Below are 16,386 nucleotides of genomic sequence, written 5' to 3'. Positions count from 1 at the left end.
CAAATCCCTTTGGAAGAGAAGTCATATCTGTAACATAAACATGGAAAAACGATTAGCCGAGAAATGTAGACGCATCCTGATAGTAAGACGCGCCGAGAACAGAATTCATAGATTTTCAATACATATACATGTGTCGGGTAAAATGCATGTAAAGGCATGAGGAATGCAAGGTGACAATAACGCGTCTTAACCATATGACGCGTCCTACTTAGGGACACATCAACTATAACATGGACTATGAGGAAGATATAAGTGACATGCTAACGATATCCGTCATAAATATTATAGGAAGACGCGCCCTAATGTTAAGGCGCGCCCAAGGTAAAAACACGGATGTGGGGAACATCTGCAAGTCAGATTAAGTTAAGGTTATGTATGTAAGAGAAAAGGCGAACATATGCATGACACGTCATGAACGAAGGACGCGTCCTAATGATTCTTACCTTGCTCTAAATCCACTTGTCTACTAATGTCCAGTTGGACAAGTTCTGTTGCGTTGAGCCCTCTAGCTTTCTCAGAAGCAGTTAGGATGGGTTTTAATTATAAAAATCACGGTATTTACAAATGGAACCAACCCTTGCAGACAAAGCCCCAACCTTTTTGAGATTGGCCTCCGTGATCATATCTTTAAGGTTAAAATGCTTCTCAGCATACTTCAACACCTTCTCAGCTCTCTTTTTCTTTCTTCCTGTCAGCTCTTTCTGGGTTCTTTTATCTAAGAAAGAAAAATGAGGGTTACAAAAGGGAAAAAGAGAAAGATTACAAAAGAGAAGACGCGCCCTGTAGGAGAGGACGCGTCCTTGACGTCGCACTTACTTGGCTCTATGTTAAAATGAACGCGAGTCCTTTTGACATCATAGATATAGGCTCCTTCCAGTCTCGTTCGTGGCTGATCTTTCCCTCATTAAACCCTTTATTGTTCAACCATTTATTGACAACCAAGAAGTGGTAGCCTGGGTAGACTTCCTGATGCTGAAGAAATAGCTGAATTCTTTCATGGAGGGCGCGCCCAACTCCAAGTTATGGTACATGATGTATAAGGCCCAGGCCAGTTTGTATGAGTTGGGACATAGTTGAGCAGGGGCTACATCATACCATCTTAATATTTTCTTGATGTATGGGTGTAAGGGCGCGCCCACACCTAAAGAAATGAGTTTTGGAGTTAGGACCATCCTGGGAATCCTCAAATTTTCCACATTAAAGATATGGGGCCTCATCATTCTGAGAGGACGCGCCCAGATTCCCTCCATGTCGTAGTACTTCATGTTCCATCCAATCTCTAGGTCAGTTGCGGTGGATTTCATCCCAACACAAGCTAATTTGTTTTCTTTCTTCCTCCAGACATTCTTCTATGTCTCAGGAAGATCTTCAAGTTCTTTCCAGTCAAAATCAAGCTCTGCGTCGCTTGGCTCCCAATGTTCTAGCGGAGAAATAGATTGTTGAGGAGAAATAGGATATTTTTTAGGCTCAAGGGCTCTATCCTCAAATTCACCCTCGCTATGAGGAGAGGGCGCGTCCACAACAGGAGACGCGCCCCCAGCTGGAGATGCTGCTTGAGCAGGCGAGGACGCGTCCTCATCAGAAATGGCCCTGCGTTGTTGGGGTTTACCGGATGATAGGATAATTTCATCGTCAGTCCAGTCTTGTATTGCTGAGTTTCTTGCAGTCTGGGAGGTCCTCTTACGTTTCAGTTTCTTCTTGCCAATCCTTGTGCTTATGGGAACATTGTCCATAGATTCATAACTCGAATTCGACATGATCGAAGTCTTTGATTTGAGAGATTCAAAGGTACGAGCTTCTGCTTTGAGGAAGGAATCTGTCCTATGGTGCTCAGGGGGTTCGGGATCAAAGGTAAGGGGAGGTGGAGAATCAAGCCCAACGCGTGTGTTGAAAGCCTTGAATGGATGAAATGGAGAGGATGAAGACGCGTCCTCTAGCTGAAACAAGAAGAAAAAAAGGGTTTTGAGGACGCGTCCATATTTTAAAGAAAGTGGAATAAAGGAATTCGGTATGAAGACGCGTCCTAGTATGATTGCGTGTCGTTGATCTATATGCAGTAGACAGGCACAAGGGCGCGTCCTACATGGAAAGCTAGTGAAATATCATATGACGCGTCCTAGTATGACAATGCGTCTATATGACCCTTGGATGAAACAACTTAAAAACATGCCCTAAACAAAGAAATATAGGGCGCACCCTAAGGATGACGCGTCCACTTGAGCCGAAGTACAGTGGAATTCTAATCGGTTTGGGGAAATTTATTTAAACCCTAAAAACATTTAATTCAAGATCAAAGAAGCAAAATATAGCATATTTACAGATACATACACATATGCATACAAAAAATGAAGAATAATTCGTAGAAGAATGAGGTACATGAACAGTTTTTTTGCCCATTACAGTCGATTGGCTTGGTGAAATTAAGAGATAATGAAGGATCTACATACCTTATGAGTTGAGGGTTCAATTGAGCTAAGAAAATCGGTAAATGAGCGGAGAAGTCGCCGGATTTTTGGACTTGAAATTTTTGCTTCAATGGCGGCGACGATGGTTGTTGAGAGAGAATAAAGTGATGATGTAAGTTCTGTTTTGGGGGTATTTATAGAAAAGAAGGTGGATGACGTGTGCACCAGCTGTCACGCAACAGTCAGTTTTGTGAATGTAAATCTTGGGCGCGCCCAGGGTTCAGGACGCGTCCTGATGTTTAATAAGGGGCAATCCAAATTTTGCTTGTGGTTTTTGAGTAAAAATTCCAATTTCGTTTTCAACTACAAATGGAATTTGGGGGTAGTTGTTATAACCAAAATTTGGCATGGGATTAATGCAGGTCAAACGTGAGATAATTAAAGTCAAAATCGGTATTGCGTTGCAAATGAGGGAATCTAGACGCGTCCGTGATGTCTAGGACGCGTCCACTATGGTGAGAATGCTTACTAAAGTGATCCCTTTGGCAAAGCAGATTGAAGATGCGTCCATGGAGGTAGGACGCGCCCACTTGATGTGGAAATATTTATCAAGCATAATTCCGTGGTAAGGAGGTTTTGAAAGCACTTATCTGGTGTAGAACGTGTCTAGGGTGGTAGGGCGCGCCTACCGTGATGGAGGTGTCTAGCAATTGTGGTCTTTTAGCATTGAAGGTTGGAGTATGCGTCCAGAGGCTCAAGACGCGTCCTGTCTCCATGGAATGTTGTGAAAGGTAGTTGTTGGAGAAACAATGTAGGTTTCATGAAGGTCAAGACGCGCCCAATGTCCTATATGTGGTAAATACATTCTCAGGGGTGAGCTCAGGATAAAGCATGCATGGAAAGGAGCAATGGAGGGTTATTTTTACTAATGTATTTGTTGCAGGTACTCTTTGAAGAACTCCCTCCTTGAGACGGTCAAGGAAGGGGATGTCCGTGAAAAGCATGAAGGCCTCCAGGGGTATGCCTGATGATTTTAGGCCTCCTCCTATAATCAACGGGTGTCCGCGTTGGGCATGTGGGGTTAACTCTGGTGTGTGTTTTGGGAACTCTGTTCTTGTATTCAATGGGTGTCCTCGTTGGAGAACTTTGGAGTTATCCTGCACTTTGCACCGAAGAGCTTGGGATCATCTATCCTGCTATCTGGTGGGTTATCCTCATTCGGGGGACAGGGACGCGTCCGACATTTGGGGTGAACCGTGGCTATACCTGCGTCCATAAATCAAAGGAGATAGCTGTAGCGGAGTGTTATCCTTGCGCAGGGAGATGCATTATCCGTGAATTCTACGATTGTGGACGAGCCTTGGGCCTTCGCGGTTGAGCCTTATAGTTGTACATTCCTAAAGCTAGCGGAAGATGGATTCTGGATGAGTTTCTATCGGGCCTAGGAATAAGAAGTCTAAGCCCATTAGATTTCTTGTTCCCCAAGAACTACGTCAGGCTTGATCCCTATATAAAGGGTACGTAGGCACATTGAGAGGGGTAAGAAGTTGAGAGCTGATAAGGGAGCCACCACTTACTCTGATCAATCTTAGCCTAAAACAACCACAAACCACCACACACCGCTTGATTTTCTGGCGAAAAACCACCGTCATAGATCTTAATTCCGGCGAGAAACCTCAATCTTTGTTGTTACCAGATTCCTCCGTCAACATGTTGTATTACAATTATAATTTATTTTAAGCTTGCTGATGTTCTCACTGCAGTATACAGTCTTCTTTTGCAGCTTCTCTCTGTTTTTCTTTTTGAAATAAAAAGTACTTCAATTATACGTTACAGAAAATTAGGCTTAATTATTTTCGAAGTTTTCAATCGTTCCTCTTAACTCTCCATTTCAAAAGTTTGTTACCTCTTCTTTGTCTTCTTGCTTGGGCTTCCATGTTTAAAAATCCTTAATAGAGCTTCATCAATATGTTCATAGTAAATCATCCTCCATCTCCTGTAAAATATAAGAGGCATGATAATAATGCCCAGGCCAAGAGCGAAACCAGTTTCAGCAGCTATCATGTCCCACTCAACTTTGATTCCAGAATGCTGATTACCATTGAAGACTAATGGTGGGTCAGCTTCAGCTTGAACACAAGTTATCTTCAATGGAACCCCACAGAGTCCCTTGTTCCCTTTAAAAGCTTTCTCTTCAAAAGTTGAAAACTGAGTGGCAGCTGGAATTTTTCCGGTGAGTTGATTATATGACAGGTTCAAGAATGAAAGGAATGTTAGACTTCCAAGCTCCCTGGGGATTATGCCTTTGATCTTCTTAACTGAGAGGTCTAAAGCTTCGAGTCGTTTCAAGTTTCCAAATGATGATGGAATTGAGCCTGCAAAAGCATTGTTTGATAAGTTAAGTAGGTAGAGCATTTTGAGATTTCCTATTGTTTCTGGTATACTCCCTTCAAACTGGTTCCTAGAGAAGTCAATGGAGTCGAAAATTTTTTAAATCTTTACAAGCTCCACATCCCGCCCCTTGCTTGTCACTGTCACAGTATCCTGATAGTAGAAGTTATTTAACTTTAAGAAGTCATAGCGCAGGATATTGACCTTTGATCGTGCACCATCATCATATCCCATCATTGATGTCCAATTCAAGAACAAATTCTGAGGTAACTTGCCTGTAAATTGATTTGAAGATATGTCCATAATTTGAAGTTGTGGCCAGTTGCTCATTGGCTCTGGACACTGAATGTCTCCATGGAAGTGGTTGTTACGCAAGACAAGTACTTGCAAATTGGAAGAATTTTTCAAGAAACATGGAAATGTATCATTTATCTTGTTGTTCCCTAGGTTTAAGACTGCTAAAATTGTACAATTGACCAGAGATTTTGGAACACTTCCTTCTAAATGGTTTGCATGCAGATCCAGAGTTTTTAAACCACAGTTTTTCCCATATATACCACTGATTTTTCCACTGAGCTTGTTATTTCCAAGATTTAGTACACCAAGAGATAGTCCCCATCCAAGTAAACATGATGGTAGCATTCCACTTAAACGATTATTGGACAGATCAAGAACTCGAAGATAAATAGATCCACATAGTGAGTCAGGGATGGTTCCTGTCAACCTGTTGTTTGAAACGGAAAAAAAATAGGCAAATCTGAGGTTCTTGCCAATATCTATAGAAATTGAAGAGCTGAAATTGTTGGCAGAATAATCTACATAGGAAGCTGATTCAGGCGGCACTGGAATGTTTCCAGTTAGTTGGTTTGAATGCAAGTCAAGGATACTTAACCGAGGCATAACATAAGGTTCTTGGAAACTCATTAACTGGTTACAAGAAAAATTGATGTAACTGAGACGTCCATCCCCGAGAGTCCAGATCCAGCTTGGTATTGTTCCCTCAATCTGGTTGTCTGAAAGATCTAATACAAATAATCTTGACTGTTTTCCTAGATTAGGGAAAGATTTTAGCTTGCACGATGCCAATCTAAACGTGCTGAACTGGGGAAGCATCTGGATTGAACTGTCGTGGCTTGTTTCAATTGACAAATAATTGTTGGACAGATCAAGAGTGGTTAGATTTTCAAGCCTATTAACAGTTTCTAGCTGCAAAGAGCCCGTCAAGCTATTAAAGGACAGTGAGAGGATGTTTAACGATTTGAGTTCAAACAGGGACACTGGAATAGACCCGTTCAAATTGTTGCTACTTAGATCAAGTGTGTCCAAATTAGGCAACCAAGCATATGAAAAATCATCCAGTGAACCACTAAAATGATTTTGGGAAAGCTTAATATGCCGCAAAGACTGTAGAGAAAACAATGAAGACGGTATATTTCCAGTGAACAGATTGGATGTGAGATCAACATGCGCAAGATTGACAAATCCTTTAAAGTATGTGGAAGGAATCGTACCTGATAATCTATTTAGGGAGAGATCTAAATAGGCAAGATTCTCTGAATTCTGTAAAAAAGGGATATGGCCAATAAGATTGTTGTATGCGAAATCCAAATAAACAATTCTTGTGAGGTTTTCCATTGAATATGGAATTATACCACTGAAATTGCAATTCATTATCTCTATCCTGGACAACAATTCCAGGTTACCAATTGACTCTGGTAACATGCCTGAAAATTTTGTAAGGCTTAGCACCAAGGTCTGAAGGGACCCATTTTCGTGAAATTCTGGCAAAGAACCCTGCAGTTTCCCGTTTCCTGACAAATCTAGAAAGTCTAGTGCGGGTATTTGTATGATCCTTCTTGGAAACATTCCCTGCAAATTACAGTAACTGAGACGCAAAACTTTTAGATTTGTCAAGTTTGCCAAAAACTCTGGAATGGTTTCATTGAAATTGTTCTGATCCAAACGTATCTGGGAAAGAAACTGAAGCCTTTCGAGGGAAGGATCAATAGGGCCTGATATTTGGCTATTTGATAAGCTCAATACGCTCAAATTAGGCAGTAAAGATGATATAGTCTGGGACCAACTTTTTGCCTGAGCTGTCAAGTTCACACCATCTAAATACAATTCAGTAAGCTCCGTGAGGTTTCGAACAATCACTTGTAAGTTTGGATTCTCGATTTTGAGTGAAGATTTTCCATATATAAAATAGTCGGAAAGATCAAGAATATTCAACCTTGTCATTCGTGAAAGTCCTTCCGGAATTTGGCCTGAAAAACCACAGTTTGACAAATTCAGATATGTCAAACTTGTGAGATTAAACAGCCCTGATGGAATTTCTGTGGAATTAAAGAAGTTGTGGGCCAAATTCAATTTCTTAAGAAACTGAAATTTGAATAGAGCACTTGAACTGTTGATTCCAGCATTAATCGACTCTCCATCCAGTTCTAAGCCAACAACATGACCAGAACTTTTATCGCAAACTACACCTCCCCATTTGCAGCAATCTTCTGTGCTTGGATTCCAATGCACAAGCTTTGTGGAAGCTGTAGCGTTAAACTTTAAAAGCCTCTTAAATTCAAGCAACAATGATTTTTGATCATCCAGACATTGGCTGGAAACTAAAGTTGTTTCGATAACCAGCAAAATTTGGAACAATAAAAGCCCTCTATTCTTCATTTGACTCTTTTTGGCAGAGATCCTTGTCAGCCTTAAAACACAAAGTTTCCCAGGCTTATAATCTTTTAGCAATAGCGAAGATGGGAACTACTTGGTGATTGTGATGAACTTCAACTGTGTTTTCTAGCAAATTTTCACTAGTCAAGTCAAATACACTTTTTTTTTTTTGCGGTCAATCGTGACTACATTCATATTATTACATTTTTCCACAAGCTTAGAACGTAGAAAAATTATGTATTCAGCGGCGGAGACTAATTATCACTTGACAGCGACTTGTTACCATCATCATATTAACATACAAGTCTAACAAATCACGTTTACTCGCATATAATTATTTAGGTATTGATTATTGAGGTGCCAAACGTTCCAAGTGACTAGTTCGTGTGTACATCAAATTACAAGTGTGCCATACAAACAAATTATGTTAAGCTTGTATTAAGATTTCATTCATGTTAGCAGCAACAGAAAAAGATCTATTGGGTTTTGGCCGAGCTAGAAAACTTAAATAGTGGGGTTAAGTTAGAAATGGGTAAAAAAAAATTTTCCCCATCTAAATATTTATACATTAAAATTATTCAAAAATTTAAGTTTATTACGAAATAGGAACCTTTTACAAGAGAAGAAACCAATTTTTACAATATTAGAATTTATAAAGTAATTTTTTTTGGTATTATAAATTAAAAGTTTTTTGTATTTTTTTAGTGTTTTTTAATGTGAAAAATAATACACTATAATATTAAAATTATGATTTAATATGAGATATATATACGTGTCAAAAAAATTAAGATATAAACATATTGTAGAAAAAAAATTATTTTATTTTAATGTTTAGATTTGTAATACGAGACTAAATTAATTGTAAGAATTTCTTTAAAATTTGTACAAATTATAGAAAATTAAGATATTAATTAATTAAAATATGAAACATACATAATTATATGGACTATTTTTTAGATTTAGTGGGGGCTTAAAATATTTAATATTAAATAAACTCTAAACCTAGTGTGGAGCTGAGTTTACCTTACAAAAGTTTTATGAGGTAATATTAAATCCAATACAAGGATGACACGTGACATGTGTAAGTTCAATTGTATAAACGCTAAGAAAATAGAATAATTAGAAATTATGTTATAAGCAAAGTGAATAATATTTTGATATGATATCCATACATATATCACGAAAAGTTTCATGAGATAATTTCAGAAACTTTATTCTCTTTTATAGAAAAGCCGGATTGATACTAAGTATGGTTGTTAAATTGAAAATCGGTAGTAATCGGCAGAATTATCGAATTCGAAGATTAATTGAAAGTATCAAATTTTATTACTTACCTAATACAAATTGACTTCTATTCTATCTAAATTTTGATTTTATTAGTTAGTATTTATCCAAACGTTTATTTACTTTTAATTTAAGAAATACTTTTTTATCAATAATTAAGTAATATTAAATAAAATATATTGAGAAAGCTAATTATAAAATAATTCTAAGATAATATTAATTATATTAAATTATCAAAAATAAAAAATATTTTAGTTGATAAGATAACTAAAATTTATACTCTTTATTAATAAGCGAACCCATGTTTTATTGAAGCATACAAAAGTACCAAAATTTGGTACCCCTTATAAAAATGAACTTCTATTCTCACTAAACTTTATTTTCTATTAGTTAGAATTGATCCAAGCGTCTGTTCACTTTTAATTTGAAAAATATTTTCTTATTAATAATTAAGTAATATTAAATAAACTATATTGAAAAAGCTAATTATAAGATAATTATCAAATAATATTAATTAATATTAAATAATCTAAAATAAAAAAAATATTTCGTTTCTAAGATAATCTATAAAATTCGTTTAACAAAAACAAAATTAATATGTCAGATTGTTATGACAAGTAAAATAATGCAGAATTAGAATTACTATGGAAAATTTCATATATGATTCTATTCTTTTTAACTTTACAAGTACCAATTTATATTTCATATTAACATATTAATTTCGCTCCGAATTTCACATTACAAATACTAATTCGATATTTTAATCTGATTCGCATGTGTTATCAACTATCTATACTATTAAGCGAAACTATATTCTATTAGAACACAAAAGTACTTAATATTGGTACCCACCGGAAAAATAATATAGTTATTTTTAAAATTTTACATAATTAAATCTCAACTAACAAGAATTGACTTCTACTCTCTGCATACTTTATTTTCACTTTAATTTCTATTTGTTATTTTCATCCAAGCATCGATTTACTTTTAATTAATCATATTAGTAAAAGCTAACATGTTGGATTAATATAACAAGTTAAATAATTCGGTGCATAACTAGAACTATGACACATATTGTTGTTTCTTACTGTACCAATATACAAGTTTTTGACCAAGAAATTGACAGCTTCCACTTGTACTCTTCCAGTCTACCTTGCATCCAGCAAAATCTGCATCTTTATATCCAACAGTTTCAAAACCAGTTCCCTTAGGATACCACAATTCCAAGTTTGTTGTTCCCTTCAAATATCTGAATTTTTTTTGACAACCATCAAATGTGATTCTTCAGGATATTTTTGAAAACTAGCACATAGACATGTTGCAAACATGAATTCTGGTCTACTAGCAGTTAAGTACAGCAAAGATCCAACCATTCCTCTTTAACCTGAAATGTTAACATTTTTTCCTTTCTAGCTATAGACATAGGTGTTGATGCAGGTGAGCAGTCAACCATTCCAAATTTCTTCAACAGATTTTTGACATACTTGGTTTGACTGATAAAAATGTCATCACTTCTTTGACTAACTTGAAGTCCAAGGAAGTAACTTAGCTCTCCCATCATGCTCATCTCATATTCATCATGAGTCTTAAGAATCTTTGACACAACTTTTCATTAGTAGAGCCAAAAATGATATCATCCACATAGATTTGAACTAGGATAATGTCATCACCATGCTGCTTGTAGAATAGAGTCTTGTCAATTGTCCCTCTAGTGAATCCATGTTTGAGTAAAAATTCTGACTGTGTGTCATACCATGCTCTAGGTGCTTGATTCAATCCATAAAGAGCCTTCAACAGTTTATAAACAATGTTTGGAAATTCCATATCTTCAAACCTAGATGGCTATTGCACATAGACTTCTTCTTCCAATTCACCATTAAGGAATGCACTTTTCACATCAATTTGACACACCTTGAAATTTGAATGTGCAGCAAATACAAGAAAAATTCTTATTGCTTCAAGAAAAAAACTTTGCTTCCAGTTCAAGATAAGCTTTATCTTTCTTTGCTTTCTTGGGTTTCCTGCATTTTGTAGCAAAATGGCCTAGCTCATCACAGTTATAGCATCTTATCTTTGATCTATTAACAGATCCAGTTTTGTAACCATTTTTGTTATTAGATTTGTACTTCCCTTTTTCTTTCCAGCTGCTGTCTTTGTTGAATGATTGTCCTTTACCCTTGAAGAATCTTGGCTTCTTTACTCTAATGTTAGAGAACTTTCTTGCCAGATAGGTCATTGACTGATCAAGTTCATCAAGTTCATCCAGGGTGTAGAACTCATCTTCTTCCAATTCCAGAATGACTTGTTCCTGTGAATCATTGTTTCTTTACTCACTTGCTGAGGCAACTGGAGTCTGGGATGTTGGCTCATCATTAGAGGTCTGGATTTCATTAAAAATTAGAGCACTTGAACCATCTACAACATGTCCTTGTCCAGCTCTTAATGATTTCCTTTGAATAATCTCTAATTTATATGTTTTTAAGATTCCATATAGAACTTCCAGAGTTATTCTACTCAAGTCTCTCCCTTCTCTGATTGCTGAAATTTTCTGTTCCAAATGGTCAGGGAGTGTGAGCAAAAACTTCAGGTTCACTTCTTCAGCTTCACAGTATTTGTCATGGAGCTGCAAGTCATTTATCAGCTTGTTAAACCTTTCAAACACTTCAGTGATACTTTCTTTTGGCTTAGCCATGAAACCCTCATACTGTGAAATCAGTATCCTTCATTGATTTGACCTAACTTCCTCAGTTCCTTCACACAATATCTCTATCTTTTCCCTGATCTGCTTAGCAGTGTCATAGTTGACAATGTTGTTGTACATTACATTGTCAAGTGACTCTATTAGGATCAACTGCAAGCCACTATCCAGGGAAACTTTTTCTTTCTCAGGCTCAGTGTACTATGAAAGATCTTTAGAAGCATAATGAGCTGGGATGACCATGTCTCCATCTGTAGATTCCTCAACTCTAACCATAGGAGTGAAGGACCCATTTTTGAGAATCTGAATGTATAGTGGATTGGCCATCCTGATAAACAGCAATATTTTCCTCTTCCAAAGAGTGTAGTTAGTTTTATCAAAAGTAGGGATTTTAATGCTACTGATTTTCTATGTATTCATTCTTCCAAGATCTTGAATCTGTTTGCTTTCAGATTTTGCTCTGATACCACTTGTTAGATAATGAATCACACACAGAGGGGGGGGGGGTGAATGTTGAAAGTGATGTGTCCTAAGTCCAATCATGTATGATGATTTAGGAATAACTTTTATATAATCTGTTTTGATTTCATTGATATTAATAAAAGACTTGTTTTGGTTTTATTGCGGGCTTTATCTATTTAAGTGTTTAAATAAGATATACCATAGTTTAGAGTAAAGCTTTTTATGGATTATGATGAGATCATAATAATGAGACCTAAAAGATGATAACTCTAAACTTAAATATTTCCTGGTCGTAGGATTACTAACTGGTAATTAGTATTCCGCAAAGATCGGTACATACTATGCTTGCTTCATTATGAAGGATGTCTGTTCTCATAGACATTTGTGTGGTGACACTATAGCTAGTATGTAGGTGCTTATTATAGAATAAGTTCACTGAACATGACTCACACAGCCGAACAACTGATGGAGTCCACTCACGTGTCAGTAGTTGTTCACATAGTGATAGTTGTACAAGTATCCTTAGACTTGAGGCCATCATAGTCATCTTGTGTAAACTGAACTATGCTTTGGTTTAGTTCTTAGTCTCCAGGGACAATTATAAGGGCTCTACTGGGTATAGGAATTTGTACACGAAGATAGTGTATGATCAATAAAGGATCTACCCCTTCCAGTGAAGGAAGAGAATGTTCAATGCTGGTCCACTTATGCTAGTTCAGGAATCTCTGGTCAGAGTGAATGAAATTAATAAGGAGTTTATAATTTACATTAAATAGAACTAAGCATAGTGAATGGGAAAGCAAATGATTAAATAAGATAGGCTTGACACAAGTTCCATGCCTTGTATTTAATCGTGACATTGCAGGGTAGAAGGAATTGATTTTACGGTAACTACTCACTGAATAGTTTCTTGGTATTCTAAGCAATGAATTTGTATTATCCGGATAGTCGTGATATGCCGAGAAGTATCCCTCACGATGTAGAATAAATATGATTAATTTATTAATTAATCATATTTAATGAATTAGAGAATTTATATAAATAATGATAAAATAGTTTTATTATTATTTATTTCTACTACCGGCTTAATATTGAACCTACAAGGTCACACCATAAAAGAGAATGATTTAATGGTGGAGGAATTAATTAATAATGGCTGGTAATTATTTATTTGTGAAATAAATAATTAATTAGCAGATTTAATAATTGATTAAACGAGATTTAATTAATTCTTAATATTCTTAATTAAGAATTTAATTTTGGAAATTAAATTAAGTGAGAGAATTATTTTTCTAAAGTGTTTAGAAAAGGGATTAATGATTAAAATGTGTTTTAATTATTATTTAATTGGTTAATAAGAATAATCAATTAAAGGGTTGATAATAATAATATTTTATGGAAAATTTTCAGCTGAAAATTTTGCCTATAAATATACTATTATAAACCCTATTTGCCTCAACCCAAATAATTAACCATAATTCTAAAGTAGAACAAGAGGGAGGCAACTAATTCTCTCAACCTCTTCCTCCTCCATCACATTGTACTCTTGGTGGATACCGGTGGAGTGCTTCACACTTGAGGAGCAGCTGCTAGGGATTTCCGTTCATCATTCTTGGATCGCTATTAAAGACCTTCATCTTTCCATTAACGTAAAACTTCTTAAGGTAAACATACTGAACTACGAATTAAATATTATTTTTTGCATGGATCCTGCAGAGGGTTTCAGTTTTTTTAAGATTTAAATTTACGTTTTCGTTGCGTTTATGTGCTAAAAACCCTTCAAATGTGTTTTTGTGTTTTTCTGCTTTTCTTGGATATTTAAGGTGGTGAATAAATTAAATTAAATCTTGTAGTAAAATGTGTTAATACTGAAATTAAACAAGTAAGAACAGTGGACACAGATCTTTCAAAACTCACTTAATTTTATATTAAAATTAAGAATATTTTGCTATAAAATTTCTAGGCTCTTTGTTGATAAAGAGCTTAGCTTCTTCCTTGAGAGAATACAAGATTTTTCTGATCTAAATTGTTACATCTAACAAAGGACCAGTGTTAACTTTATATGATACTTAACTACTGGTTTACACAGTGTGTAATAAGAGATGCTATTCACTTTAGTAAACTGTCACTAATCATTCCATTTTAGGAAAAGCATATCTTCCATTTCTGGCTTAACATATCTTTGCATACTGTGTTAACTTTGATCTTCCTTTGTCAGTTAATCGTTACCCTTGATCTTGCACGCCTCAAGCTGCCTTTTGTAGACTTGTCAATCCAACTGAGTGGATTGTTAATCTTGGATATTGAACTGGTCTGCATTTTGTACTTTGAGTTTTACCTCGAGATCTCCAATTTGATATATAGAGAACTTGACATCTCGATAAGTATATTGGCTTATCGAGATTTTCATTACTCTATAATTGCTTTGACTTATAGAGGTCTCTGAGTTCTCTATAAGGGAATTTAGCTTGTCGAGATCTCTTCACTTCATATCTTCACTTTGGCTTATAGATATCTCTGAGGTCTCTAGTGACTAATTGACTGGTCGATAACTCAGAGTTCTCTAGTGATATTTGACTTATCGATATCTCAGAGTTCTCTAGTGATATTTGTAAGTCATATGTCATAGCCTATTTGTATATTCGAGGATTCAACTCAACTCAAATAAGAATGTAATAAGTAAATAGTGGAACTACCATCAGAGAGATCTCGCAAAATAATATCTGTCAAAGGATTCAGAGACAAGGTTCATCTACAGACTTGAGGAGGTAATTCACTGGAAGAAGTTCAAGAAGTTGATCATGCCTCAGTGATATAAATCAAGATCGTGGATTTAATCAAGTGACAGAGATCTCGTCAGAGTATCAATTAATTACAAGGATTTAATCTGAAGAAAATCAAAGTGTCAGAGTCAAGACATGAAGAAACGTCACGGAAGTTAGTCACTCATGAACCAGACAGTACATCGAGTGTCAACGTTGAAGTGGTGGAATTGATTCATAATTTTCAGTGATTTTCAGAAGATTTGCAGAAGAATGGTTGCTGCTCAAGACTAGAATTAATTCTCTATTAATTAATTAATTCATCTAATTTAATTAAGAAAATAAATTATTTCTGTGAAGAATAATTTATTTATTAATTGAATTAATTGATTAATTAATTCTGAATTAATTTTAGGAATTTTCAGAAGTTTAATTGGATTAAATTCAAGTCTTAAATCAGCAAGACAAATGGAAATGAACTAGCATGACAATCTGGATTGTCATACCGATTGTCATGCCAAGCCATTTTCCATTGTCATACCGAAAGTTACTCTAGGAGGATAATTGTCTTGCTAGTTCATTCTGATTGTCATGCTAGTTCATTCAGATTGTCTTGCTAGTTCATTCAATTGTCTCACCGAAAGTCTTGCCAGCTATAGGATTGTCATGCCAAGTCAATTCTATTCGTTTGTTGATTTAAAAAGAAGCAGAGAAGCAGCAACTTATTATTAAGAACACAGAAGTCAAGAAACAAGGCAGAAAAGAAAATCAAGAAGAAATATTTCATCTTTTCATCTGCATACTTCAAGATTAAATTTCTAGATTGTAAAGTTAAATCCAATCCACTAGAAATCTTTATCTTGCTCTTGTGTATCAATCTAGCGGATCAAAATCCCTAGAACTTAATCTCAAATTGCGTTTAGCATTTGAATCTTTTTTATTACAAAAATAGAAAAAGTTCATGTCGAATTTATTCTAGATTTGTGATAATTAATTTGAGATTAATTCCTTGTAATCGATACAGTTGTTGTAACACCTTTCAAGTTTAATAATATTTTTATTTAACTTGAATTTTGTTTCACATTTTTTATTCCGCATTTAATTCGATTATTCGGTACTGTTTGTATTCAACCCCCCCTTCTACAAACACATTGGGACCCAACAATTGGTATCAGAGCATTCTGATTAACGAACAAATCAAGATCCTAGACTTTTGTGATTTTTCAACTCCTTGAATTTTTATTTATTCAAAAATTCATAATGACTTCACATAAAGTTGGAACCGTTAAAATTCCACAATTTGATAAAGAGAATTATATCATGTGGAAGAAGAAGATGCTATTATTCTTACAAGTTGCAAATCCCAAATATTCAAACTTGTTAAAGAAGGGTATAAAAACTCCGATGGTTATTGAACCGGAGGTAATAATAGATGGTGTGGTGACTACTGAAGCTAGAACCTATCCAAAAGAGCCTGATGATTTTACTCCTGCTGAGAAGGAAGAAGCCTCCTTGGATGCCAGCCTTCAATTAATATTAATTGATTCCCTTGATCCCTTGATGAACAGACATGTGATGAACTGTAAAAATTCCAAACACATGTGGGAAACTATTGAGGTGATTAATGAAGGCACAGAGGAAGTTAGGGAGAACAAGTTGGAAATCCTAACCTCTGAATATGAACATTTCAAATCAAATCCAGGCGAAGGAA

The 16,386-nt window shown here is 35.6% G+C and overlaps 1 protein-coding gene across 1 annotated transcript; it reads right to left on the bottom strand.

The window, feature by feature from the left end:
• Nucleotides 1–871: 871 nt before the first annotated feature.
• Nucleotides 872–7,581, bottom strand: LOC141689282 (uncharacterized). Its single transcript, XM_074493530.1, has one exon. It carries the CDS (start codon nucleotides 7,470–7,472, stop codon nucleotides 4,896–4,898), a length of 2,577 nt encoding a protein of 858 aa, XP_074349631.1. The 5' UTR covers nucleotides 7,473–7,581; the 3' UTR covers nucleotides 872–4,895.
• Between the last annotated feature and the right edge of the window lie 8,805 nt (nucleotides 7,582–16,386).

The sequence above is a fragment of the Apium graveolens genome, chromosome 10 (assembly GCF_009905375.1).
Source record: "Apium graveolens cultivar Ventura chromosome 10, ASM990537v1, whole genome shotgun sequence".
Classification (NCBI taxonomy): domain Eukaryota; kingdom Viridiplantae; phylum Streptophyta; class Magnoliopsida; order Apiales; family Apiaceae; genus Apium; species Apium graveolens.
This window is presented reverse-complemented; position numbering and strand designations above follow the sequence as displayed.